General features: G+C 57.4%; 1 protein-coding gene across 3 annotated transcripts; it reads left to right on the top strand.

Moving 5' to 3' along the window:
- The first annotated feature begins 581 nt into the window (after positions 1–581).
- On the top strand, positions 582–14,068 carry MEX3D (mex-3 RNA binding family member D). 3 transcript variants are annotated; one of them, XM_055249092.2, is made up of 3 exons: positions 582–1,209; positions 11,812–13,152; positions 13,356–14,068. In XM_055249092.2, the coding sequence occupies exons 1-3, from the start codon at positions 615–617 to the stop codon at positions 13,412–13,414; spliced, it is 1,995 nt and encodes a 664-aa protein (XP_055105067.1). In that variant the 5' UTR covers positions 582–614; the 3' UTR covers positions 13,415–14,068. The 3 variants fall into 3 exon arrangements, with proteins under 3 accessions (XP_055105067.1, XP_063476104.1, XP_055105068.1); XM_063620034.1 differs by having other exon boundaries at positions 11,812–13,162; positions 13,366–14,068; XM_055249093.2 differs by having other exon boundaries at positions 11,812–14,068.
- Positions 14,069–27,788: the final 13,720 nt, after the last annotated feature.

Below are 27,788 nucleotides of genomic sequence, written 5' to 3'. Positions count from 1 at the left end.
TGGGGGCGAGCCGGATCTCTAGCGGGAATTGGGGAGCGGGACCACGGGCCCTGGGGCGCGCGAGGCGGGGACTCTCAGGCTCGGAGCGTGAGCGCTGTCCAGGCCGGGGGTGGGCGGCACACACTTGCAGCAGCGCCCGCACGTGCGGATGCGCCCGGGTTCCCGCCGGAGCGCCGAGCAGGGGCGGGGCCTGGACCACGTGCCCGGCGTCGGCACGCCCCGGGCCCGCCCCCGGCCCCGCCCCGCGCGCCTGCGCCCTGGGGGCCGCCCATTGTTGGGCCGCGGTGTGACGTCGCGGGGGCGGGGCCGGGGCGGGGCCGCGGGAGGCGGCGGGAGGGAAGGAGCGTCCCGCGCCGCCGCCGCCGCCGCCTCGGCCGCCGAGGAGCCGCCGCCGCCGCCGCCGCCGAGCCGCAGCCAGAGTCGCTGCCGCCGCCCGGCCCGGCCCGGCCTCGAGCAGCCCCGCGCCGCCGCCGCCCCGCCCGCCCGGCCCCCCGTGCCCGCCCCCGCCGCTGGATGCAGGCGGCCGGCGGCCCAGCTCGCAGAGGCGGAGGGCGGCGCGGGCGGCGGCGGCGGCGCGGGCGGCAGGAGCGCGGGCCCCAGCGCTAGCGCCCGCCATGCCCAGCTCGCTCGGCCAGCCCGACGGCGGCGGGGGCGGCGGCGGCGGCGCGGGGGCGGCGGGGGAAGACCCCGGACCCGGACCTGCGCCCCCGCCCGAGGGCGCCCAGGAGGCCGCGCCCGCGCCCCGGCCGCCGCCCGAACCCGACGACGCGGCCGCCGCGCTCCGCCTGGCGCTGGACCAGCTGTCGGCGCTCGGGCTGGGGGGCGCTGGTGACACGGACGAGGAGGGGGCGGCCGGGGACGGCGCAGCGGCGGCGGGGGGCGCGGACGGCGGGGCGGCTCCGGAGCCTGTGCCCCCCGACGGACCGGAGGCCGGCGCGCCCCCGACCCTGGCCCCCGCCGTGGCCGCGGCCCCCGGGTCGCTGCCGCTGCTGGACCCCAACGCGAGTCCGCCGCCCCCGCCGCCGCCGCCCCGGCCTTCGCCCCCCGACGTGTTCGCGGGCTTCGCGCCCCACCCCGCGGCCCTGGGCCCCCCGACGCTGCTGGCCGACCAGATGAGCGTGATCGGCAGCCGCAAGAAAAGCGTCAACATGACCGAGTGCGTCCCGGTGCCCAGCTCCGAGCACGTCGCCGAGATCGTGGGTCGCCAGGGTGAGTGGCCCTTGTCGGGGGTTGCTGTCCTGGGGGTCCCCGCACCGCCCGCCCCGGGGAAGGGGGTCGCCCGAGCCCAGCCCAGCCCGCGCCGGACGCCCCGCACCGGACACGCCCCGCGTGGGCTCCGGCCTCGGCCGCTGCCTTTGCGCCTTTGTCCTGCAGCGGCCGCGGGAGAAAGTTGGGCGCAGCCCGCGCTCCTCCCCTGCGCGCTCCGGCCCTGCCGCCTCCTTTGTCTGGGCCGCCTCCAGCCCGGAAAGGCTCCCGGGAGCCGCGCCGCAGCCCAGGCCCTCGGCCGTCCGCAGGGGCACCCCAGAGAGGGGCTCGAGGGCCCGGGGCTCCTGCCGGGCGGGGGGCGCCCCACACCCAGCACAGGCGGCGGGGCGGGGCAAGCGCAGGTTTAGGGGTGGCTTAGGGGGGCCGCCTGCAGGGCCGGGAGAGAAGGCTGACAGTACAAAGAGCGCACGTCTCAGTCTCCAGCCTGGGGCCCTGACTGGGGTGGGGACGGGACCGGGCTGGAGAGGGTCTCTGCTCCACCCTCCGGCCCCGAGTCAGGGATTTCGGGGCCTGGGGAAGGACCGGTTGTCAAAGCTACTTCTGGGGTGCAGCCTGCTGGGCAGGCCGGCTGGCGGCAGGCCCCGGGTGTGGGGTCCAGCGGTGGCATCGTCGGAGCTTCCCTCTGGCCGCCCCATTGTTCTCTTTGTTAGAGAGCGAGGCTGAGATTTGCAGGGTGACATCAGGCCGGCCGCTGCTCATTGGCCCCCGAGCTGCGGGGCGGGCGGGCGGGTGGTGGGCAGTGCCTGGCCCAGCTCACACCCACCACCCCGTTAGCCACCCGCCCGCCTGCCTCCCTCAACTTTCTCCTGCCTTCCCGCCACCCCTCCCCGCTCCTGGGTCCCCGCTGACCGCCATTGATCAGCCAGGTTCTAGAACTTGGGGTGGGGCCTTGGCGGGGCTGGAGGTGGGGCCGCAGGACACTTGGGCTGGGGGTCCTTGCTTCTCCCGGGCCCTCGGGAACCCAGGCCAGAGAAAAGTGTGGGGGTCTGGGATTGCAAGGCCATCTATGGCCCTAGCCCCAGGCGGCGGACCACCAGGGTGCCCTCCCCTCCGCCCCTTCCCTCGGTCCAGGTGGGTGGGGCAGCACGGCCTCCTGTCTTTTGGTCGTTCATTTGTCCGGCTCATGGGGGGACCCACGGAGGGTCAGGCATGGTGCTGGGCCGGAGAAGCAAGCTCTGGAGTGGTGGGTGGGGAGGGACTGGGTGCTGTCTCAGCCCTGCTGGCTGCCCTCAGTGGAGCCCCCTGGCAGGAGGGCATCCTACCGTCCTGTTACTGCCTCCCCATTGAGGCCTTCCACCTGGCCTCCATGTCCCATACCCAGGGCCTAGAACGGGACAGCTGCCCTGTGCAGAGTGTCCGGGAGCCTGTGGAGACAGATGTCCAAGCCGAGGCCTGGGGACCAAGTGCCCAAAGGCAGGAGGCTGAGCCGCCAGGTGGTGGAGGGTGTGGCTGTGTTCTTTGTGAACGCGCCTGTCCTGGCACCCAAGGGCCTTTGAGCGAGGCCACATAGGGGTCTGGCAGGAGTCAGGGTCAGGCTGAGGGCTTCTAGACTTGTGGCCTCAGGGTGGGAATTCTCTAGGGGCAGGTCCATGGGAAATGGAGTCCGTGGGCACCAGGCTCAGCCCCCCACCTCCGGACTGTGTGTTCTGCACCCACTTACTGGGCTCTTGCTGTAAGGTGGCGGTCAGCAAGGCACGCCCTGGGGCACAGTGGGGGTGGGGGTAGAGTGGTCCCTGATTGCTTGTCCTACAGGCGGCCGTGTCCCTGCGGCCCTGTGGCCCTGCGCAGATGACGACCCCTCTCTGTGATGTGCGGACGTCTCACCTCCATCAGGGTAGAGGGTTCTGGGGCAAGATGCTGGTTTTATTTATTTATTTATGAGACGGAGTTTCGCTCTGTCACCCAGGCTGGAGTGCAGTGACGTGATCTGGGCTCGCTGCAAACTCTGCCTTCCGGTTTCAAGCAGTTCTCCTGCCTCAGCCTCCTGAGTAGCTGGGATTACAAGTGCATGCCACCACGCTCAGCTGATTTTTGTATTTTTAATAGACGGGGTTTCACCATGCTGGCCAGGCTGGTCTCGAACCCCCAACCTCAAGTGATCCACCTGCCTCGGCCTCCCAAAGTGCTGGGATTACAGGTGTGAGCTACTGTGCATGGCCAGTTTTATTTATTTGTTTTTATTCTAAAAATTTTCTTGTAGAGACAGGGTCTGTTGCCCAGGCTGCTCTTGAACTCCTGGCCTCAAGCGATCCTCCCACCTTCAGCCACCCACAGTGCTGCTGGGGCTCCTACAGGTGTGAGCCACTATGCCTGGACTCAAGTTGCTGGTTTTAATCTCAGCTCCAGGTCACACACAGCAGCCACCCCGTAAGTGGAGTGCGGGTTGCCAGGGATGCAACCGTGGATACCAGGACAGGTTGGGAGCTTCAGTAGTCCTTACATCTTCCACACTGTAGAACCATCTGTGGCTCCCAGCTTCTCCCACCCACCTCGTTCTCAAGCATACCTTTCAATGTCCTTTGTGCCCCAGCCCTGCCCCTTTACTTACCTTCCTCTCCACCCTGGGGCTCTCTGAACTTCTCATGCTTCTCTATCAAACCCAAGCTCCAAGGCTACCCCTTTCCTGGAGGCCAGGAAGGGTGCACCTGTCTGGCCTCCCCACCTAGACCAGAGTCACACAGGCCTGGCACCAGCCCTCTCCCCGGTAGCCACGTGCTGTTCTCTGAGCTTCAGTTCTCTTGATCCTAGAGGGGGTCCGAGTGCTTTCTGGGCAGACTGTGGTCATTCACACCCTCTGAGTTCCCACCCGTCCGCTGGAGGCTCCAATTCATTCGTTTTCTATTTTTTTTTTTTTTTTTTTTTGAGATGGAGTCTCGCTGTGTTGCCCAGGCTGGAGTGCAGTGGCGCTATCCTGGTTCACTGCAGCCTCCACCTCCCAGGTTTAAGCGATCCTCCTGCCTCAGCCCCCCTAGTAGCTGGGATTACAGGCACGTGCCACTGTGCCCAGCTGGTTTTTGTATTTTCAGTAGAGATGGGGTTTTGCCATGTTGGCCAGGCTGGTCTCACACTCCTGACCTCAGGTGATCTGCCCGCCTCGGCCTCCCAGAGTGCTGGGACTACAGGCGTGAGCCACCACACCCAGCCATTGCCTAGAATCTTTATTGAGTGCCTACTGTGTGCTAAGCCTATGCCAGACTTGGCCTGCCCCATCTCACTGAGGCCCATGATGTGCCCCAGGGAAGGTCCTGCAGCTCCCAAGTCACAGATGGGGAGGCAGAGGCTGCAATTGGTAAAGGGATAGGTAAAAACTGAGGGGACAGCAGCACTTCGAGAGGCTGAGGCAGGAGGATCCCTTCTGCCAGGAGGTCCCTGGAATCGAGACCAACGCGGCCAACATGGCGAAACGCTGTCTCTACAAAAAAAAAAAAAAAAGAAAAATCAGGCATGGTGGCACGCTCCTGCGGCCCCAGCTACTCCGGAGGCTGAGGCAGGAGAATTACTTGAGCCTGGGCGGTTGAGGCTGCAGTGGGCTATGATCTTGCCATCGCTCTCCAGTCCAGGCAACAGAGCAAGACCCTGTTTCCAAAACAAAAAAAAAAATCATGGGCCGGGATTCAAACCCTAGTTTCTCTGGTGGGTCGGCAAAGAAAATTTCAGATTCCAAAGCTCGAGGGCTGGGGGCAAGGGGAGGCAGCGCTGTCTGGGAGACAGGCAAAGTGGACATCCAAAAGGACAGCGTCTCCCTCCAGCCGGCCGGCAAAGGCGCTCTAGGGGACCTCCGGCCCTGCTCCTGATGAGACCCCAACGTGTACCCTCCTTTCTCACCCCACTTGCCGGGCACCCTGGGTGAATCTGTGCTCGGAGGCGGCCTCTCCCCCTGCACGTTCCCAGGGACAGGAACCAGGGCAGGTGCTTGGTCGCGATTGGGTCTTCAGTATCTTGCCGGGGGCCTGTACACAGGTGTTCTGTGGCGAATGAATGAATGAGTGAGTGATGTTGAAGGCAGGGCTTGGACTGGAAGCTGCTCAGGGCTCCCTCTCTCCGCTGTTGGCACAGGCCAAGGATAGTGATTTTCGATGGTCCCCCTCAGCTGCGGGAGGCGCCCGCCTCGCTGTTTCCCCTCCTGTCCCTTGTTCCTGGCTGAAGCCCTAGAGGCTCTTCCTCTTCTCCCATCCCTGCAGGCCTTAGGTTTTCCCCGCGGCTGGGGACAGTGCTGGGGTGTTGGTGGGGACCATGCCTTGGTTTTCCTATCTGTACACTGCAGAGCTAGAAAGAAAGGGTCTGTTAGGCAACCTCCACACGGCAGAACCGACTGAGAGCTCTGGCATTAGTACAGTGTACATGTTCCCTTCATTCCCCAAGGGGTTTTTTCTTTTCATTTTGAGACAGGGTCTTGCTCTTGTCGCCCTGGCTGGAGTGCAGTGGCTCGATCTCGGCTCACTGCAGCCTCCACCTCCCGGGTTCAAGCGATTCTTTCACCTCAGCCTCCCGAGTAGCTGGGATTACAGGTATCTGCCGCCACCACGCCAGGCTCATTTTTGTATTTTTAGTAGAGACGGAGTTTTGCCATGTTGGCCAGGCTGGTCTCGAACTCCTGAGCTCAGGTCATCCGCCTGCCTCCACCTCCCAAAGTGCTGGGATTACAGGTGTGAGTCACCATGCCTAGCGGTTTTTTCTTGTTGTTGTTTTGTTTTGTTTTTGAGACAGGGTCTGGTTCCGTTGCTCTGTCCCGAGTGCAGTGATGCGATCGTAGCTCACTGCAGCCTCAACCTCCTGGGCTCAGACGATCCTCCCACCTCCGCCTCTCGAGTAGCTGGGACCACAGGTGCGCACCAACACACCCAGCTAATTTTTTTTTCTTTCTTTTTTTTTTGAGGCGGAGTCTCACTCTGTCGCCCAGGCTGGAGTGCGGTGGTGCAATCTCAGCTCACTGCAAGCTCCACCTCCTGGGTTCAAGTGATTCTCCTGCCTCAGCCTCCCGAGTAGCTGGGATTACAGGAGCCTGCCACCATGCCCGGCCAGTTTTCTTATTTTTAGTAGAGATGGGGTTTCACCATGTTGGTCAGTCTGGTCTCGAACTCCTGACCTCATGATCTACCGCACCTGGTCCACACCTGGCTAATTTTTTTTTTTTTTTTTTTTTTTGAGACAGAGTCTCAGTCTGTCGCCCAGGCTGGAGTGCAGTGGCGCGATCTCGGCTCGCTGCAACATCCACCTCCCAGGTTCACGCCATTATCCTGCCTCAGCCTCCTGAGTAGCTGGGACTACAGGCACCCACCACCACGCTCGGCTAATTTTTTGTATTTTTAGTAGAGACGGGGTTTCACCGTGTTAGCCCGGATGGTCTTGATCTCCTGACCTCGTGATCCACCCATTTCGGCCTCCCAAAGTGCTGGGATTACAGACATGAGCCACCATGCCCGGCCATACCTGGCTAATTTTTAAAAATTTTTTGTAGAGGCTGGATGTGGTGGCTCACACCTGTAATTCTAGCACTTTGGGAGGCTGAGATGGGAGGATCACCTGAGCCCAAGAGTTCCAGACTAGCCTGGGCAACATAATAAGACCCTGTGTCTGCAGAAAAGCTTTAAACAATTAGCCGGGCGTGGTGGTGCATAACTGTAGTCCCAGCTACTCGGGAGGCTGAGGTGAGAGGATTGCTTGAGCCCAAGAGGTCAAGGCTGCAGTGAGCTGTGATGGTGTCACTGCACTCCAGCCTGAGCAACAGAGTGAGAACCTTTATAGAGACAGGATCTTGCTATGTTGCCCAGGCTGGTCTCGAACTCCTGGCCTCAAGTGGTCCTCCTGCCTTGGCCTCCCAAAGTGCTGGAACTACATATGGGTGTGAGCCACTGTTCCTGGCCTGGGAGGGGGTTTTGACATCCCTGTTTGACAGCTGAACCAGCTTCCCTCCTCCCCACCAGACCCCTCAGCTCCCGCTGGCTTCCATGGTGGCCCAGGTCTGGGATGCTGCTGTCCTGCGTCGCCCGGCTGCCTGGCTGGGGGCGGCCCCGTGTTGGACTGAGTGTTGGCTGTGGGGCCTTGTTCTCGCCCCATCCGGCTTCCAGAATCCTGCCCTTGCTGTTGCCTCAGCGGCTCCCTGGAGTTCACGTTCCCCTGCCTGCCATGGCAAATCCATCCAGCCTGGGCTGGCAGCCTCGGCTCCCACGCCAGGACTTGTGGTTTCATTGGTGAGTCCGTAGTGCACGGTCATTGCAGCCAGGACCCTGGACGGGCCGGATGAGTGATGCCCGCTGGTGTGTGCACTGCGTGGGGCCCAAGGCCCTGCCCTCGTATGGGGAGACTTGGCTGCTGTGGGTTGGGGGTGTGGGACAGGTCAAGGCCAGACTCTGGAGTGGTCACTCCGATTCCCAGGCATCTCAAGCCCTCCGAGTTGGAATCCTGGGGACATGGCCCACGAATCTGCATCTGAGTGCCTGCCAACCTTCCGTGTCCCCCAGAGCCCGTCCCTCAGGCTTCCTGTCCCTCTGGCCTTGCTGTGTCATTTGCAGTGGGGCAGGGGTGGGGCCGGGATCACTCCTGGAGCCCTGATTCCTTGGCCTCTTGGGGTCTTGATGTGGGTGGAGTTTTGGGGGCCAGCACGTGTCAAAGCAGAGGCAGCACCGATGAATTGAGCTCCAGCTCCGTCTTTGAGGTCCTAGAGGCCTTCTAGCTGTGAGGTCTCCACCCAGCGCCACCGTCTGGGTTAGGGCAGGATGGAGTAAGGGGAGGGGGAGGCGCCAGGTCCCTCCCCTGCCCCGACGCACGCGTGGCTCCCAGCACCATCCTGGTTTCTGCTCAGACAGTCACACGCCCCCTTCCTTGCCACCCCCATCTCCCAAATTTGTCATCTCACCCAGACCAGACTTTCTGTGACCACAGCCTGTGAGCTCAGCGGTGGCCACGTTGGGGCAGCGTCTCCTATGTGTAACCCTCTGGAGACCCCGGGGCAGCTCCCAGATCAGCAAGGGAGGACCCCGTGCTGTACCCTGGCAACGCTGGCGGGCTCTACCTTCTGCCGGGTCGGCCTGATGGGGAACAGGCTCACTTAGTGCCTGTGGGCAGGGCCAGCGGAGCCTCCATCTGTGGGTGGCACCTCCTGCCCCAGCCTTGCTGGGTCTCCGCTCCCTGTGTCTCAGTTTCCTCTCCTCAAGGAGGATCTGCCTAAAGCAAACACTGTGGGCTGCAGTGAGACCTGCCAGGGTGGCTGCCGGGAGCCAACGGCCTGGTCGTGGCCCTCTGAGGGCCTGTGAAGCCAGGCCTGTTACCTTCCCCTTTCACAGTGAAGAAACAGGCATAGCAAGGTCCCCCGAGTGCCCAGGGACTCCCCAGCCCCATCCCCTGGCCTCAGGGAGGCAGCTCAGGAAGTCAGGCATGTTAGGAGATACTCAGAAGAGCAGGCCCCACCCGGTGCAGTCAGGGTGGGCTTCCTGGAGGAGGGAGACACCGGACTGCACAGAGGAATGGAGGGGACTGGGTGCGATGGAGGCGAACAAAATGCTGCGACCGGGAGGGACAGGTGTGGTGGCAGCGCAGCTGGGGCGGGAAAACTGCTGTTCCCCTCCGAGCGGGTGCACCCCCGCCACCCCTCCTAGGGTCCTCCCTACTGAGCCCCTCCGAGTGGGTGCGCCCCCGCCACCCCTCCCAGGGTCCTCCCTACCAAGCCCCTGGGACCACCAGCCTCCAGGCCCCACGCCTTCCATCTTCCTGGCCCAGGCAGTTTCTGACTTCTTCCCCATCAAAAGTGCTGATCCTGCTCATTTTATCTCTTGCACTGTGGGGAGAGTTAGCAACACTGTTTTCCTCTCAGAGCCACCTTCTGACTGTATTGAAACATCCCTGCAGCTCCCTCTGCTTCCCCAGAGCCTGAGGGGTTGCGGGCAGTGGCTCAAAACTCCTTCAAGGGCCTGGCACAGTGGCTCACGCCTGTCATCCCAGCACTTTGGGAGGCCGAGGCAGGAGGACTGCTTGAGCCCAAGAATTTGAAACCAGCCTGGGCAACACAGTGAGACCCCATCTCTACAAAACATAAAAATAGGCTGGGCGTGGTGGCGCCTGTAATCCCAGCACTTTGGGAGGCCAAGGTAGGTGGATCACCTGAGGTCAGGAGTTCAAGACCAGCCTGGCCAACGTGGTGAAACCCCGTCTGTACTAAAAATAAAAAAAATTAGCTGGGTGTGGTGGTGGGTGCCTGTAATCCCAGCTACTCAGGAGGCTAAGGCAGGAGAATTGTTTGAACCTGGGAGGCGGAGGTTGCAGTGAGCCGAGATTGTACCACTGCACTCCAGCCTGGGCAGCAAGAGCGAAACTCCGTCTCAACTAAGCTGGGCATGGTGATGCCAGCTCTGGAGGCTGAGGTGAGAAGATCACTTGAGCCCAGGAGTTGAAGGCTGCAGTGAGCTATGATCACACCACTGCACTCCAGCCTGGGTAACAAGAGTGAGACGAACTCAAAAAAGGAAAAAAAAAAAAAAAACCATTAAGGCCTCAGGGGTGGGGTAGGGATGTCTGGGACCCCGAGAAGGCCACACCTGGTCAGCGGTTGCCTAGACAATCAGTGAGGAGATCCCTGCCTCCCACACTGACACCCATGCCCCCCACCAGGTCAGACCCCCAGCCCAGCCAACAAGAATGAAGCCACAGCAGGCCCCTCAGGGCCCACTTGGACCCTTCCGAGGCATCGGGAGTCAGGGTGCGGGCGTCACAGTCCGGCCGAGACCTCGGCTCCCCTTAGGCCAGGGTCTTGGTAGCCTGAGGAGAGGGTCATTTGGCCGGAAGGAAATCGTAGGCAGTTTCCACAATCTGAATCTCGGCTTCCCCTCCTGTGGGGCTGGGAGGTGGTGTCAGAGGGTCTGCAGTTGCTCTCTGGGCTGACACAGTGGGGGCTTGAAACCATGGAAACGTCTCCTCTGTCATTTCCGTAAGATAAAAGTTCCAAGTCAAGGTGTGGGCAGGGAGGGCTCCGTGGGGCAGGGCGGGGGGCGCCTTCAGTTTCTAGGGGCTATGGCCAGTCCTTGGCTTGTAGAGGTATCACTGCAGTCTCTTGTCTGTGTCCCCACAAGGCCAGCTCCTCTGTGTATGTGTGTCTCTTTTTTTTTCCTTCTTTTTTTGAGACATGGTTTTGCTCTGTCGCCCTGGCTGGAGTGCAGTGGTGTGATCATAGCCCACTGCAGCCTTCACCTCGCGGGCTCAGGTGATCCTCCCACTTCAGCCTCCTGAGTAGCTAAGACTACAGGTGTGCACCACCACACCTGGCTAATTTGTTGTTGTTGTTTGTAGTAGAGATGGGGTCCTACTATGTTGCCCAGGCTGGTCTCAAACTCCTGGGCTCCAGTGATCCTCCTGCCTCAGATTCCCGAAGTACTAGGATTACGGGTGTGAGCCTCTGCACCCTGCCGCTGTGGCTCTTTTTTTTTTTTTTTTTTTTTTCTTTTTTTGAAATGAAGTCTTGGTCTGTGGCTAGGCTGGAGTGCAGTGGCATGATGTTGGCTCCCTGCAACCTCCACCTCCTGAGTTCAGGCGGTTCTCTTGCCTCAGCCCTCCCCAGTGGCTGGGATTACAGGTGTGCACCACCACACCTGGCTAATTGCGGCTTTTTTTTTTTTTTTTTTTTTTTGAGACAGTCGAGCTCTGTCACCCCCAGGCTGGAGTGTGGTGGTGTGCGATCTTGGCTCACTGCAGTCTCTGCCACCCAGGTTCAAGCGATTCTTCCGCCTCAGCCTCCCGAGTACCTGGGACTACAGGTGCCTGCCACCACGCCTGGCTAATTTTTTGTATTTTTAGTAGAGATGGGGTTTCACCATGTTGGCCAGGCTGGTCTTGAGCCCCTGACCTCGTGATCCGCCTGCCTTGGCCTCCCAAAGTGCTGGGATTACAGTGGTGAACCACTGCACCCCGCTTTTTTTTTAGTTGGATTCTTGCTTTGTCGTCCAGGCTGGGGTGCCGTGGTGCAATCTCGGCTCACTGCAACCTTCGTCTCCTGGGTTCAAGTGATTCTCCTGCCTCAGCCTCCCAAGTACCTGGGACTACAGGTGCCTGCCACTACACCCCGATGATTTTTTGTATTTTTAGTAGAGACAGGGTTTCACCATGTTGGCCAGGCTGGTCTGGAACTCCTGACCTCAAGTGATCCGCCTGCCTCGGCCTCCCAAAGTGCTGGGATTACATGGGTGAGCCACCGGGCCCAGCCAGCCCTACCTATTAATTACTATCAACGCCGCATATTAGGGTCCAGCTTATGAACTTGGGGGAAACATTCACACCCCAGCCGTTACACTCTGCTGTTCCAGGTGAACATAAATTATGGCGCACACCTTTCAACCTAATACAGGGTCCCCTTGCGGTCTTGATTTTAGGCCAAACTCCAGAGCCCAGGGGGAAACTGAGGCTGAGGGAAGCAGGGACGTGGAGTGTCTGAGGATAAAGTGTTGGGCACAGGCTGGGAGGTAGGGGCTCCCTCACTGGCCCTGCAGCCCGCATGCCTAGCGGAGCTGAGCTGCGCAGGGGGCTCTGGGTCACCTTGTCCTTCCCCCCCGTCCCCGACAGGCTGCAAGATCAAGGCCCTGCGGGCCAAGACAAACACCTACATCAAGACCCCGGTGCGGGGCGAGGAGCCGGTCTTCATCGTGACGGGCCGGAAGGAGGACGTGGAGATGGCCAAGCGTGAAATCCTGTCGGCGGCCGAACACTTCTCCATCATCCGCGCCACGCGCAGCAAGGCCGGCGGTCTGCCCGGCACCGCCCAGGGCCCGCCCAACCTCCCCGGACAGACCACCATCCAGGTGCGCGTGCCCTACCGGGTGGTGGGGCTGGTAGTGGGGCCCAAGGGCGCCACCATCAAGCGCATCCAGCAGCGGACGCACACCTACATCGTGACGCCCGGGCGCGACAAGGAGCCGGTGTTCGCAGTCACTGGGATGCCCGAGAACGTGGACCGCGCGCGCGAGGAGATCGAGGCGCACATCACGCTGCGCACTGGCGCCTTCACCGACGCAGGCCCTGACAGCGACTTCCACGCCAACGGCACCGACGTCTGCCTAGACCTGCTCGGGGCGGCCGCCAGCCTCTGGACCAAGACCCCCAACCCGGGACGACGGCCCCCCACGGCCACGGCCGGCCTCCGCGGGGACACAGCCCTGGGCGCACCCAGCGCCCCCGAGGCCTTCTACGCGGGCAGCCGCGGCGGCCCCTCCGTGCCAGACCCAGGCCCCGCCAGCCCCTACAGCGGCTCCGGCAACGGGGGCTTCGCCTTCGGCGGGGAGGGTCCCAGTGCCCCGGTGGGGACGGCCGCCCCCGACGACTGCGACTTCGGCTTCGACTTCCTGGCGCTGGACCTGACTGTGCCCGCCGCGGCCACCATCTGGGCGCCTTTCGAGCGCGCCGCCCCCTTGCCCGCCTTCAGCGGCTGCTCCACGGTCAACGGAGCCCCGGGACCAGCCGCCGCCGGCGCCCGGCGCAGCAGCGGGGCCGGGACCCCCCGCCACTCGCCCACGCTGCCGGAGCCCGGCGGCCTCCGCCTGGAGCTCCCGCTGTCCCGCCGCGGCGCCCCGGACCCGGTGGGCGCGCTTTCCTGGCGACCCCCGCAGGGCCCCGTATCCTTCCCAGGCGGCGCCGCCTTCTCCACGGCCACCTCGCTGCCCAGCAGCCCCGCGGCCGCCGCCTGCGCCCCCCTGGACTCCGGCGCCTCCGAAAACAGCCGCAAGCCCCCTTCGGCGTCCTCGGCCCCGGCCCTGGCGCGAGAGTGCGTGGTGTGCGCCGATGGCGAGGTGATGGCTGCGCTGGTCCCCTGCGGCCACAACCTCTTCTGCATGGACTGCGCCGTCCGCATCTGCGGCAAGAGCGAGCCCGAGTGTCCCGCCTGCCGCACGCCGGCCACCCAGGCCATTCATATCTTTTCCTAGAGCGCGGACCGCCACGTGGCCGAGGCCTCCGCCGCCATCGGGGCCATCTGCGGGGGCCGGGGTGGGCGCGGGAGACGGGGCGGGACCCGGGGTGGGAGAGGGACGGGGAGGGGGCGAGGGGCGGAGGCCGAGGGGCGGGGAGGTGGGCGGCGGCCAGTGTTTACAGATGAGCTTTAACTGCCGTCCCAGGCGTGGAGACGGAGACCCCGCAGCCCGGCGGCGCCTCAGCCCTGCAAGGACAGTATTGAGTGGTCAGGTTACAATAAACCGGAGGAAAAGGTCCGCTTGCACTTTTTTTTATTTTTTTATTTTTAGACACCCCTCCCCTCCAGGGTGATCCTTACAAAACAAAACAAAAAACACGGTTTTTCCAGCGCTCAGTGTGTTTCCTTTTGTCCGGAGCCGTTTTCTGATTTGACTTTTCTCGCCGGCCGGTCTCAGGCCGCACAGACGTTCCAGAGGAGGAGGGTGACATTTTTACTCCCTTTTTGGGGCTATCCATTTATGCTTTTGTACATCAACCATGCGCGGCCGGAGGCGGGCAGGGGGGCGGGGGCGAGGGGCGTTCCAATCAAATTTCTAACTTTCTGTTAATTATTAATCCCCTTTCTACTGCGGTTTCTGTTGTCATTTTTTAAATTTTTTTAATTTTTTTTTTTTTACTTTTACTTTTTACCTCTTGTGTATATGTAGGGAATTTATAGGGAAATATGTACTTTATGGAATAAATTTTAAGAACTAAAATATATTTTATTTTAAATAAAGTAATGGACCTTTAATCTTACACAGCTAAATTACTGATTATATATTTGCTGAGCTGATTTAAGGGTTAAAAAATTGTATCAAGAGTTTTATTTTTTGACTTCAAAGCCTTCTTAATAAAGCCTCTTTTCTACATGTGAGCACACGGCTTCAGCGTGGTGTGGGGGGTGGGCACCAGGAGGGGAGACCTTGGGGCAGGGGACACCCGGATCCAGCCCCTCACCCCCCAGTTCGGTGGTCCAGGCTCTCACCCCGACCAGGCACTGTCTCTTGTTACAGACGAAGGAATTGGGTCTGTGGGGGAGGGTCTCCCCGTGAGCAAACCTCAGGTACCCCCCCATCCCTGTGGGTGTTCAACCATGGATTCCACGGAGAACGGGGACACAGGCTGTCCTCCCTCGGGGACATCTGCGTAGCTCTCTGGTGTGTGGGATCCATCCCAACAGACCATCCAGCAGTCGTGCAGATGGGGAAACTGAGGCCTGGAAATGCCCGTCCCAGGTTTGACCCCGATGCCTCCTGGTCTGTGAAGGACGTTTGAGCCGTGCTCATCCCCCTACTGCTCTGGGAGCCATGACACATGGGGCCACCAGATGTAGCTCTTCAGAGCTGGGGTGGAGACCACAGGCTCGCCGGGTGCGGAGGCTCACGCCTGTAATCCCAGCACTTTGGGGGGCCGAGGCAGGTGGATCACGAGGTCAGGAGATTGAGACCATCCTGGCTAACACGGTGAAACCCCGTCTATACTAAAAGTACAAAAAAAATTAGCCGGTCGTGGTGGCGGGCGCCTGTAGTCCCAGCTACTTGGGAGGCTGAGGCAGGAGAATGGCGTGAACCCAGGAGGCGGAGCTTGTAGTGAGCCGAGATCGCGCCACTGCACTCCAGCCTGGGCCACAGAGCGAGACTCCGTCTCAAAAAAAAAAACAAAAAAAAAAGAGACCACAGGCTGGACCCATGGTGAGCCGTCCCAGCACGCCATCCCAAAACGGCCAGGAAGCCCCTGGGTGTCAGGATGGGCCACTCTGGGGACAAGGAAGGGGCCAGGCACACAGGCTGCAGGTTTGGGGAGTGGAACTTGGGGAGGGGCCTGGGACTTAGAACCCACTAGGGAAAGAGAAGCACGTGTGGAAAGAGACCTGGAGAGCTTCCAGAAGGAGGCGAGGAGGCTCAGATGGAGAGGAACCACCAGAGACAGACACCTGAGTTCAAGCCCAGCCCTGCCCAGGCCCCTGGCCTGGAACTCCCTCCTCTGCAAAACGCGGGCTGTTTCGAGGCCCAAACTCCCTCTCGGTGAGACTGAGGGGCGTGTCATTGGTTGAATGGAGTCCCCTCACCAAAATAAGGGGTCCCCCAGAAAGTGAGAATGTGATTTTATTTGGAAAAAGGGTCTTTGCACATATAATTAAGGATCTCAAGATGAAATCATCATGAATTAGAGCAAGCCTTAAATCCAATCATGAGTTTTTTTGTTTTTTTGTTGTTTGTTTGTTTTGTTTTGTTTTTTGTTTTGTTTTGTTTTTGAGATGCAGTCGGTCTGTCGCCCAGGCTGGAGTGCAGTGGCACCATCTCGGCTCACTGCAAGCTCCGCCTCCCGGGTTCACTCCATTCTCCTGCCTCAGCCTCCCGAGTAGCTGGGACTACAGGCGCCCGCCACCACGCCCGGCTAATTTGTTGTATTTTTAGTAGAGACGGGGTTTCACCGTGTTAGCCAGGATGGTCTCAATCTCCTGACCTTGTGATCCGCCCGCCTCGGTCTCCCAAAGTGCTGGAATTACAGGGGTGAGCCACCACGCCCGGCCATGAGTGTTTTTGTAAGAGAGGGAGAGGGGCCAGGCGCGGTGGCTCATGCCTGTAATCCTAGCACTTTGGGAGGCTGAGACGGGCAGATCACGAGGTCAGGAGATCGAGACCATCCTGGCTAACACGGTGAAATCCTATCTCTACCAAACATACAAAAAATTAGCCGGGCATGATCTCGACTCACTGCAACCTCCGCCTCCCAGATTCCAGAGATTCTCCTGCTTCAGCCTCCTAGGTAGCTGGGATTACAGGTGCCCACCACCACGCCCGGCTAATTTTTGTGTTTTTAGTAGAGACAGAGTTTCACCAAGTTGTCCAGATGGTCTCAATCTCTTGCCCTCGTGATCCGCCTGCCTCGGCCTCCCAAAGTGCTGGGATTACAGGTGTGAGCCACCGTGCCTGGCCAGGAGGGACTGTTAACCTGGGTCTGGCCACAGCTGTGCAGAGCTGCTGGGTTCGGCTGCAGTCTGTGCCTCGGCCAAGACTGCAGAAGGCCACAGGGAGGGGCGGGTGTGAGGACGCCCCCTCCCATCTCTGCAATTGGGTCATGGAGAGAATGAGAGCAGCCCCCAAGGGGTCAAGGGATCAAAGATGGGACAAATATCAAGGGGGTGGAGGAGAGTCTTTTGGAAGGATATGGGGGTTCCTGCAGCACCTGGGTTCCGATAGAATGGGCAGAAGAGGACGATTTTGTCTGGTGCTGCAAGGAGTCAGGGGGTGTCATGGAGCAGCTCTGCTTCTGGGGAGCCCCAAGTGGGGTCAGTTTGTCACCTAACTGCTGGGGAGGCTGGGAGAGGAGAGGCACCTCCAAACTGGGAGGAAGCTGGACGTGGTGGCACACACCTGTAGTCTCAGCTGCTCAGGAGGCTGAGGCGGGAGGATCACTTGAGCAAAGTGAGGTTGAGGCTGCAGTGAGCTGAGATTGCACCACTGCACTCCAGCCTGTGTGACAGAGCAAGACTCTGTCAACAACAACAACAACAACAAATTGAGAGAAGAGAGGAGGTGACAGGGCTAGGCACAAAGACCCTGGGAGGTGGGGTGGGGAATTGCCCGGCAGAAGGGAATGACAAAGCGTGAGGAGGCTGCTGGGTGATCCGCCAGGGCAGGGCCCAAGTCTAGACTGGCCAGGACCCGCTCTAAGGGTTTCTGAGAGATGTAGTGATAGAGGAGCTGAGGCCTCCCAGCCAGGGGCTGGGGTGTCACCATGCTGGTCCCAGGACTTCCGGAGACATCCGAGGGATGAACTCACTCCCACTGCAGGGTTGCTCAGCTGACACGTGAGAGTCTGAAGTGTCTGTGGCCTTTGGGGACAGCCCAAGAAATGGCCAGGGATGGATTCTGTTTTTGTTTTTTTTAAGAGACAAGGTCTTGCTCTGTTGCCCTGTCTGGAGTGCGGTGGTGCAACCATAACTCACCGCAGCCTTGATCTCCTGGGCTCCAATGATCCTCCCACCTCAGCCTCCCTAGTAGTTGAGACCACAGGCACATACCGTCATGCCCAAATTTTTTGTATATTTTTTAATTTTTTGTATATTTTGTAGAGATGTAGATTCTCGATGTTACCCAAGCAAGTCTCGAATTCCTGGCCTCAAGTGATCCGCCCGCCCCAGCCTCCCACAGTGCTGGGGTTACAGGCGTGAGACACTGCATCTGGCCCAGTCTGGATTCTTAAAGTTGCTGCCCGAGGCCCTGGATCCAGCTGTGCCTGAAAGCCAACTTTTCCATGCCAACCTTTCCATCATCAGAGTTAACAGGAGTTGGAATAACTCAAACTCTAACCACCTACAGGGACCACATTTCTGACCAAGGAGCTGGAATAATTTTCTGGAAGGGCTGGGCAGCAATGGCAAAGCAAGGACCCGTGCATTGGTCCCTCCATGTCTTGGCACAGCTCAGGGAAGCCAAGGGCTGAGGCCTGGCCTGTGTCCTGGGCACAAAGTCTCATTGCTATAGTCACTCACCTCCTTTGATTCATGGACTTGGCATGGTGGGGTGACCCTAGTCTAATGTCTGCTGAAAACCCTCTGTTCCAGCTCTCATCAGACACAGGGGACACTGAGGGGCAGGGCGGTGGTTCTCCCATCTGTAGGCTCCACGGGGGAAGGATACACCACCCACACATTGTATGTCCCTTGGGATGTCCCCAGGGTAGAGACCGTGCCCCATGTCCACCATGCACGAGGAAAATGGTGGGCTCTAGAGTCAGATGCCTGAGCCCGTCTGCCGCGCCACCTTCCTGGGCTGTCCCTGGGCGTGTCACTTCGTCTTCTCAACCTCGTTTTCTGCATCCATAGGATGAGGAATTAGGGGCTTAACCAAGGGTAAGCCACCAGCTGGTGAGCAACAGAGCCTGGCACAGGGCAAGTGCTCAGTAAGAGCTGGCCCACTATAGGCACCCTCGAAATCACTGACCTCAGATGCTTACATTCTGGAGGGGATGGATGGGTGGGTGGATGGGCAGGTGAGTGGATGGATGGATGGATGGATGGATGGTGAATGGGTGGGTGGATGGTGGATGAGTAGATGGATGGATGGATGGACGGATGGATGAGTAGATGGGTGGGTGGATGGGTGAGTGGATAGGTGGGCGAATTGGATGGATGAATGGGTGGTTGGATGGGTGGATGGGGGTGGGTGGGTGGACAAATGGATGGATGGATGGATGGGTGGGTGGGAGGGTGGATGGATGGATGATTAGATGGGTAGGTGGATAATGTGTTGCTGGGTGGGTGGGCGGGCGAGTGGATAAATTAATGGATGGGTGGGTGGGTGGGTGAACGGATGGGAGGGTGGATGGATGAGTGGATGAGTGGACAAGTAGATGGGTGGGTGGATGGATGGGAGGGTGGGTAAATGGATGGATGGATGGATGGATGGATGGATGGATGGATGGATGGTTGGATGGATGGATGGATGGATGGGTGGATCGGTGAACAGGTGGGTGGGTGGACAAGTGGATGGGTGGATGGGTGGATGGGAGGGTGGGTAAATGGATGGATGGATGGATGGATGGATGGATGGATGGGTGGGTGACTGGAAGGGTGGGTGAATTGATGGATGGAGGAATGGGTGGTTGGATGGGGGGATGGGGGAGTGGGTGGACGAATGGACGGATGGATGGGTGGGTAGGTGAATGGATGGGTGGGTGGATGGATGGGTGGATGGGTGGACAAGTGCATGGGTGAGTGGATGGATGGGAGGAGGGTGGGTAAATGGATGGATGGATGGATGGATGGATGAAGAGATGAGTGGGTGGATGGTTGGAGATGGATGGATGGGTGGGTGGATGGTTGGATGGATGGATGGATGGATGAAGAGATGAGTGGGTGGATGGTTGGAGATGGATGGATGGGTGGGTGGATGGTTGGATGGATGGATGGATGGATGGATGGATGGATGGGTGGATGGATGGTTGGATGGATGAATGGATGGGTGGATGGGTGAACAGGTGGATGAGTGGGTGGATGGATGAGTGGGTGGATGGTTGGATGGGTGGATGGGTGGGTGGATGGTTGGATGGATGCATGGGTGGATGGGTGGACAGGTGGGTGGATGGGTGGATGGATGGGTGAATCAGGAGCTCAGAAGAGGGATAGATGAATTCTGCCCAATGAATTCTGCTTGGGGATGCTGCAGAAGGCTAGACAGGGGCTGGTTGGATGTGGGGGTCAAAGGGAGACAGTATGGCAAAGGTGTGGAGGTGGGATGACAGGGCACACTCAGGGAACAAAGAGTAATCAGAGAACAGGTGAAAATCATGGGAGATGATTTCAGAAAGTGTATTGGGATATGGTCTTTGGCTTCTTCAGTCTCACTCACCCCCTGCACAGAACTGTGATGGGAGCCCCTGTTTTTGCTGCAGTCTAACTACCTCACCCCTAAAAAAAAAAAAAAAAACGCACACAAGCATGTGCTGGACTTCACCAGCCAACAGAATTTAAATCTAAATTTAAATGTAATGACCCTCAGGTGGCTGGTGGCTCCTGTGTTGGATCTTTCTAGAATCTTCTAGAATGTTCTAGCCCAGCGTTGTCCAATAGAACTTTCTACAATGATGAAAACGATTATGGGAATGGTCTAAATCTGCACTGTGTGATACAGAGCCACCAGCTGTGCATGATTTGTCACCTGAAATGAGGCGAGGACAACTGGGAAGCTGAATTTTTTATTCTACTGATCTTGAATTTTATTTATTTATTTATTTATTTATTTATCTGAGACAGGTTATTGCTCTGTCACCCAGGTTGGAGTGCAGTGGCATGATCATGGCTCACTGCAACCTCTGCCTCCCGGGGCTAAAGCGATTCTCCTGCCTCAGCCTCCCGAGTAGCTGGGATTGCATGAACCCGCCACCATGCCCGGCTAATTTTTGTATTTTTAGTAGAGATGGGATTTTACCATGTTGGCCAGGCTAGTCTCGAACTCCTGACCTCAGGTGATCCACCCACCTCAGCCTCCCAAAGTGCTGGGATCACAGGCGTGAGCCACTGAGACTGGCCTTTTTTTTTTTTTTTTTTTTTTTTTTTGAGACAGAGTCTTTCTCTGTCACCCAGGCTGGAGTGCAGTGGCACAGTCTCGGCTCACTGCAACCTCCACCTCTTGGGTTCCAGCGATTCTCCTGCCTCAGCCTCCTGAGTAGCTGGAATTACTGGCATGTGCCACTGTGCCTGGCTAATTTTTTGTGTTTTTAATAGAGAGGAGATCTCACCATGTTTCCCAGACTGGTCTCCAACTCCTGAGCTCAAACGATCCACTTTCCTTGGCCTCCCAAAATGCTGTGATTATAGGTGTGAACCACCTGGCCCGGCCTTATTCTTTGAGTCAGGGTCTTGGGCCAGGTGCGGTGGCTCACGCCTGTAATCCAAGCACTTTGGGAGGCCGAGGCGGGCAGATCACGAGGGAAGATCGAGACCATCCTGGCTAACACGGTGAAACCCCGTCTCTACTAAATATACAAAAAATTAGCCGGGCGTGGTGGCGGGCGCCTGTAGTCCCAGCTACTCCGGAGGCTGAGGCAGGAGAATGGCGTGAACCCGGGAGGTGGAGCTTGCAGTGAGCCGAGATCGCGCCATTGCACTCCAGCCTGAGCAACGCCAGGTTCTGGGACCCCTGGACACACATCTCATCAAGGACCAACCAGGGAAGAGGAGGCAGGGGTGCCAGCGTGCCCAGAGGCAGTGGGAGCAGAGTAGGGGGGACAGAGGTCCTGAGGCGGTTTGGCTCCGGGTCCCCACCCCAATCTCATCTCGGTTGTAATCCCCATGGTCCCCACGTGTGGAGAGACGGAGCAGGTGGGAGGTGATTGGACCATGGGGGCGGTTCCTCCATGCTGCTCTCTGATAGTGAGTGAGATCTCACGAGATCTGATGGTTTTATAAGGCAGTTTTCCCCACTCTTCCTCCCTCTCTTTTCGCCTGAGTCAGTTGAGACGCGCCTGCTTCACCCTCCACCGTGATTGTAAGTTTGCTGAGGCCTCCCCAGCGGTGCAGAACTGTGAGTCCATGAACCTCCTTTGTTTATAAATTACCCAGCCTTGGCGGGGCGCAGTGGCTCCCGCCTAGAATCCCAGCACTTTCGGAGGCCGAGGTGGAAGGATCAATGAGGTCAGGAGTTCGAGACCAGCCTGGCCAACATGGCGAAACCCCCGTCTCTACTAAAAATACAATTAGACGGACGTGGTGGTGGGCGACTCTAATCCTAACTACACGGGAAGATGACGCAGGAGAATTGCTTGAACCTGGGAGGCAGAGGTTGCGGTGAGCCGAGACCACACCACTGCACTCTCGCCGGGGCAGCAAAGCGAGACTCCATCTCAAAAAAATAAATGAAAATAAATAATAAAACAATAAATTGGCCGGGTGCGGTGGCTCACGCCTGTAATCCCAGCACTTTGGGAGGCCGAGGCCGGCGGATCACGAGGTCAGGAAGTCGAGACCATCCTGGCTAACGAGGTGAAACCCCGTCTCTACTAAAAATACAAAAAATTGGCCGGGTGTGGTCGCGGGCGCCTGTAGTCCCAGGTACTCGGGAGGCTGAGGCAGGAGAATGGCGTGAACCCGGGAGGTGGAGCTTGCAGTGAGCCAAGATCGCGCCACTGCATTCCAGCCTGGGCGACAGAGAGAGACTCTGTCTCAAAAAAAAAATAAATAAGTAAAATAAATAAAAAATAAAATAATAAAAAAAAGTTTGCTGAGAATGCATGTGTACCCTAGAACTTAAAGTATAATAAATATGTATAATAAATAAAAATAAATAAAAAACAATTCATTACCCAGGCTCGGTCGTATCCTCCTGCCTTGGCCTACTAAAGTGCTGGGATTACAGGTGCGAGCTCCTGCACCAGGCTTCACAGCGAGAGTTATAAGCCAGAGACCTCCATTCTTGTGGTCCCTGAATTACTGGGCGGCGGTGGGGGTTGGGGGGGACGGTTTGGGGAACACAGACGGGAATTAATTCCATAGGTGTTTATTATAATTGATTGAGCGCCTTATTGCCAAAGCCCACAGTGGGTAGGCTCTCTCGGCTGGGCGTGGTGGCTCACGCCTGTCATCCCAACACTCGGAGGCCGAGGTAGTTGGATCACATGAAGTCAGGAGTTCGAGACCAGCCTAACATGGCGAAGCCGTCTCTACTAAAAATACAAAAATTAGCCGGATGTGGTGGTGCATGTCTGTAATCCTAGCTACTCGGGAGGCTGAGGCAGGAGAATCGCTTGAACTCGGGAGATTGAGGTGAGCCAAGATCACGCCATTGCACTCCAGCCTGGGCAACGAGAAACTCTGTCTCAAAAAAAAGGGGGCGCTCTCTCCTACCCCACTGCCTCCCCGACTCCATCGCGAACCCATCTCCTTCCCCATTTCGACCCCACAGCCGCCAGGCTGGACCAGAACGGCACGTTCTCTGTTGCCACCGTGTGGCCAGCGCCGCACATGACACCCTGCCCAGCAGCTACATCGGAGCCCTGAACCCCCGGGAAATTCCCGGGAGATTTGTCCAAAGTGGAGACACAGGTCCCTTCGCTCGGGGCTGCGAGCTTCCCCCGCGCACAAACCGGCGCACCTGCTCCCCCCCGTTTTCCTGCCCCTGGCCGACCATCGCCCAGCATGGTGGTGGGCACCTGTAATCCCAGCTACTCCGGAGGCTGAGGCAGGAAAATTGCTTGAACCCCAAAGGCTGCAGTGAGCTAAGATCGCAAAATTGCACTCCAGCCTGGGGTGTAATAACGACACTCCATCTCAAAAAAACATATAAGTAGGATTTCACATGGATACAATCCATCAGTCTTACTCAAGATTCCTCAGTTTAACTTGTGATCGTGTGTGTGTGTGTGTGTGTGTGTGTGTGTGTGTGTGTGTCATGTCTTTAGTCTCCTATAATTTGCTGGCCTGGGTAGATTCGTGTATCCACCATCGTGACATGGAGCATTTCCATCACCACCAGGATCTCTTGCTGTTTGTGCACCCTCTCCCCACCCTCATCCCTAACCCTAATTCCATTTCTAAAATGTTATATAAACTTTTTTTTTTCTTTAGACGGTCTTGCTCTGTTGCCCAGGCTGGACTCCGCTGGTGCAATCACAACTCATTGCAACCTAGATGAGCTCCTGGGTTCAAGGCATCCTCCGTCCTCAGTCTCCCAAGCAGCTAGGACTACAGGTGTGCATCATCATCCTTGGCTAATTTTTTTTATTTTTTATAGAGCTGGGGTCTATGTTCCCCAGACTGGTCTGGAACTCCTGGGCTCAAGTGATCCTCCCGCCTCACCCAGCTGAGTAGCTGGGACCACAGGCACACCCCACCGTGCCTGGCTAATTTTTTTTTTTTTTTTTTTTTGAGACGGAGTCTCGCTCTGTCGCCCAGGCTGGAGTGCAGTGGCGTTATCTTGGCTCATTACAACCTCCGCCTCCCTGGGGCAAGTGATTCTCCTCCCTCAGCTCCCCGAGTAGCTGTAACTACAGGCACCCGCCACCATGCCCAGCTAATTTTTCTATTTTTAGTAGAGACGGGGTTTCACCATGTTGGCCAGGATGGTCTTGATCTCTTGACCTTGTGATCCGGCTGCCTCGACCTCCCTAAGTGCGGGGATTACAGGCCTGGGCCATCGCGCCCGGCCAGGACGGGCTTTTTCCGCTCGGTGTAATTCTCTGGAGCCATCAGGATTTTGAAAACTCCCTGTGGGACCCAGGTTGACCTACTTACCAGCACCCCACTTTTTCATAGATTGAGGAGAACCAGCGCCTCCGTATCCCCATCTGTAAAGTGGGAGAGAAAAGGTCCCTGCTCCCGGGGCGTTGCCAAAGTGCAAGGAAGCTTTATGACGCCCCACACAGTTGCCACGGGCAGCAGCCAGTCCTGCTGGCCCCAGAGGTAGCCGCCCTTGGCCCCGCCTTGCTTGCCGGTGATCGGAGGAGGCATGATGTCACGTGCTCCCACAGACCAATGAGGAGGTGGTCCGGAGGCTGGGTTCAGCTGTAGCCTCAGCGTGGGAAAAAGGGTAAAATGGAACTTTGGGGCCGGGCGCTGGAGCTCACGCCTGTAACACCAGCACTTTAGGAGGCTGAGGCGGGTGGATCGCCTGAGGTCAGGAGTTCGAGACCAGCCTGGCCAACCTGGTGAAACCCCGTCTCTACTAAAAGTAGAAAAGTTATCCGGGCATGATGACGTCTGTAGTACCAGCTACTTGGGATCCTGAGGCACGAGAAAATCTCTCTTGAACCCGGGAGTCGGAAGCTGCAGTGAGCTGAGAGCACGCCACTGCCCTCCAGCCTGAGTGACAAGAGCGAGACTCTGTCTTAAAAAATAAAATTGAGCTTTGGAAATTCTTGCCAGGACAAGTTTTCCCTCTCTCAGGGTTAAATCAGTGGTTTCCAAAAAGAAAAAGAAGGAGAAGGAAGGAGGAGGACAAAGAGGAGGAGAAGTAGGGGGAAGAAGAGGGGAGAAGGAAGAAGGGAAGAAAGAAAAAAAATCTTTGAGCCAGGAGTGGAGTGAATTCATGACCATTTCTTGATGTTCCATTCCTTGTCAGCACCCAAAAAAGTGAGGCTATTAATTTTATTTCTGGCAGCACACAGTTCACTCGTCTAAGGAAGATTCCAGAAACTTTAGCACGAGGGCGGTGTGGGTGCTTTGCCATCTCTGGAAGTTCTTATACCTAGAAATAAGAATTGGCCTGGGAGGTTAGAAAATTAATATATTCTGTGGTTGGTTTATTTTTAATAAACTACCATTGTGGGCTCGGGGCGTGGGAGACGGTGCAGATTGTTGCTGTTCTTGACGCCCACAAGCAGTTGGAAATAAATACTCTAGGTAGGTCATTTTGCAAGACACCCAGTTAAACACTCTGTGGATGTTTTGTCTTTTTCTCCCCAGAAACAAATGTTCTGGGCAGAAATGAAGCTGTTTCTTGCATGTTTTGGGTTGGGTATTAGTTAGCTATTGCTGGGTCACAAATTACCTTCAAATTTGGTGTCTGGGCCAGGTACGGTGGCTCACAGTAATCCCAGTGCTTTGGGAGGCTGAGATGGGGGAATTGCTTGAGGTCAGGAGTTTGAGTCCAGCCTAGGTGACAGAGAGAGACTCTGTCTTGCTATAAAAAAAGAAAACAGGCCGAGTGCCGTGGCTCACGCCTGTAATCCCAGCGCTTTGAGGGGCAGAGTCGGGCAGATCACCTGAGGTGAGGAGTTCGAGACCAGCCTGGCCAACATGGTGAAACCCTGTCTCTACTAAAAATACGAAAATTAGACAGGCATGGTGGCGCGTGCCTGTAATCCCAGCTACTCGGGAGGCAGGAGAATCGCTTGCACCCGGAAGGCAGAGGTTGCAGTGAGCCGAGATGGCACCACTGTACTCCAGCCTGGGTGACAGAGGGAAACTCTGTCTCAAAAAAAAAAAAAAGAAGAAGAAGAAGAACTTGGTGTCTTGAAATAACAACAAACTTTTTTTTTTTTTTTTTTTGAGATGGAGACTTGCTCTCTTGCCCAGGCTGGAGTGCAATGGCGTGATCACCAATCACCCAATCACCGCAAGCTCCACCTCCTGGGTTCATGCCATTCTCCTGCCTCAGCCTCCCGAGTAGCTGGGACTACAGGCACCCGCCACCACGCCTGACTAATTTTTTTGTATTTTTTTTTTTAGTAGAGACGGGGTTTCACTGTGTTAGTCAGGATGGTCTCAATCTCCTGACCTCGTGATCTGCCCGCCTCGGCCTCCAAAGTGCTGGGATTACAGGCGTGAGCCGCCGCACCCGGCCAGCAAACACTTACTTCTTATAGTTTCTGCAGATCAGGAAGTCGGAAGTGATTTGACTGGGCAGGTCTGGCTCGGGTGTTCCTAAGGTCGCAGTCAAAATGTCGGCCAGGGGCTGGGTGTGGTGGTTCATGCCTGTAATCCCTGTACTTTAGGAGGCTGAGGCAGAAAGATCACTTGAGCCCAGGAGTTTGAGACTAGCCTGGGCAATGTTGGGAACACTGTCTCTAAAAAAAAAAAAAAAAAAAAAAAAAAAATTAGCTGGGCATGGTGGTGCATGCCTGTAGTCCTAGCTATGCAGGAGGCCAAGGTGGGAGGATCACTTGAGCCCAGGAAGTAGAGGCTGCAGTAAGCTGTGATTTTACCACCTCACTCCAGCCTGGGGGACAGAATGAGACCCTGTCGTTTAAAAAAAAAAAAAGTTGGTCGGGTGCGGTGGCTCACGCTTGTAATCCCAGCACTTTGGGAGGCCAAGGCAGGCAGATCACGAGGTCAGGAGATCGAGACCATCCTGGCTAACACGGTGAAACCCCGTCTCTACTAAAAATACAGAAAAATTAGCCGGGCGTGGTGGCGGGCGCCTGTAGTCCCAGCTACTCGGGAGGCTGAGGCAGGAGAATGGCGTGAAACTGGGAGGCGAAGCTTGCAGTGAGCCGAGATCGCGCCCCTGCACTCCAGCCTGGGCGTCAGAGTGAGACTCCGTCTCAAAAAAAAAAAAAAATTGAAGTTCTCTATAGGATGCCACAGCACTGAGGAGATAAAGATACCTGTTTAAACCATGACATATGGCAGGGCGTGATGGCTCACACCTGTAATCCCAGCACTTTGGGAGGCCAAGGTGGGCGGATCACCTGAGGTCAGGAATTCGAGACCAGCCTGGCCAACATGGTGAAACCCCATCTTTACTAAAAATACAAAAAATTAGCTGGGTATGGTTGTACGCACCTGTAATCCCAGCTACTTGGGAGGCTGAGGCAGGAGAATCGCTTGAACCCGGGAGGCAGATGTTGCAGTGAGCCAAGATCATGCCACTGCACTCCAGCGTGGGACAAAAGAGCGAGACTTCATCTCAAAAAAAAAGAAAAAAAAATGGCATAATAACCCACGATTGTTGACATGGGAAAGTCAATAAATGTCTTAACTTCTAACAAAAGTTTTTCTTCTTTAGGGCTTTCTTTTATTTAATTTTATTTTATTTTATTTATTTTTTTTTTTTTTGAGACGGAGTCTTGCTCTTTCGCCCAGGCTGGAGTGCAGTGGCGCAATCTCGGCTCACTGCAAGCTCCGCCTCCCGGGTTCACGCCATTCTCCTGCCTCAGCCTCTCCGAGTAGCTGGGACTACAGGCGCCCGCCACCACGCCCGGCTAATTTTTTGTATTTTTTAGTAGAGACGGGGTTTCACCGTGGTCTCGATCTCCTGACCTTGTGATCCGCCCGCCTCGGCCTCCCAAAGTGCTGGGATTACAAGCGTGAGCCACCGCGCCCGGCCTATTTTTTTATTTTATATTTTTTTTTGGCAGAGTTTTGCTCTTGTTGCCCAGGCTAGGGTGCAATGGCACGATCTCGGCTCACTGCAACCTCCACCTCCCGGGCTCAAGCGATTCTCCTGCTTCAGCCTCCCAAATAGCTGGGACTACAGGTGAGTATCACCACACCAGGCTAATTTTTGTATTTTTAGTAGAGACGGGGTTTCACCATGTTGGCCAGGCTGGTCTCAAACTCCTGACTTCAGGTGATCCGCCCATTTCAGCCTCCCAAAGTGCTGGGAATACAGGCGTGAGCCACCGCACCCGGCCGGCTCATTTTGTTTTTA

Source organism: Symphalangus syndactylus, chromosome 17, assembly GCF_028878055.3.
Source record: "Symphalangus syndactylus isolate Jambi chromosome 17, NHGRI_mSymSyn1-v2.1_pri, whole genome shotgun sequence".
In the NCBI taxonomy this organism is placed as follows: Eukaryota; Metazoa; Chordata; class Mammalia; order Primates; family Hylobatidae; genus Symphalangus; species Symphalangus syndactylus.
The sequence above is the reverse complement of the archived record's forward strand: the minus strand, read 5'-3'. Positions and strand labels throughout refer to the sequence as shown.

Coding starts and splice junctions, on each gene's coding strand:
- MEX3D (XM_055249092.2), top strand. CDS start 615: ATGCCCAGCTCGCTCGGCCAGCCCGACGGCGGCGGGGGCGGCGGCGGC. Junction 1,210..11,811: donor CGAGATCGTGGGTCGCCAGG/GTGAGTGGCCCT, acceptor CGTCCCCGACAG/GCTGCAAGATCAAGGCCCTG. Junction 13,153..13,355: donor GCCGGCCACCCAGGCCATTC/ATATCTTTTCCT, acceptor CTGCCGTCCCAG/GCGTGGAGACGGAGACCCCG.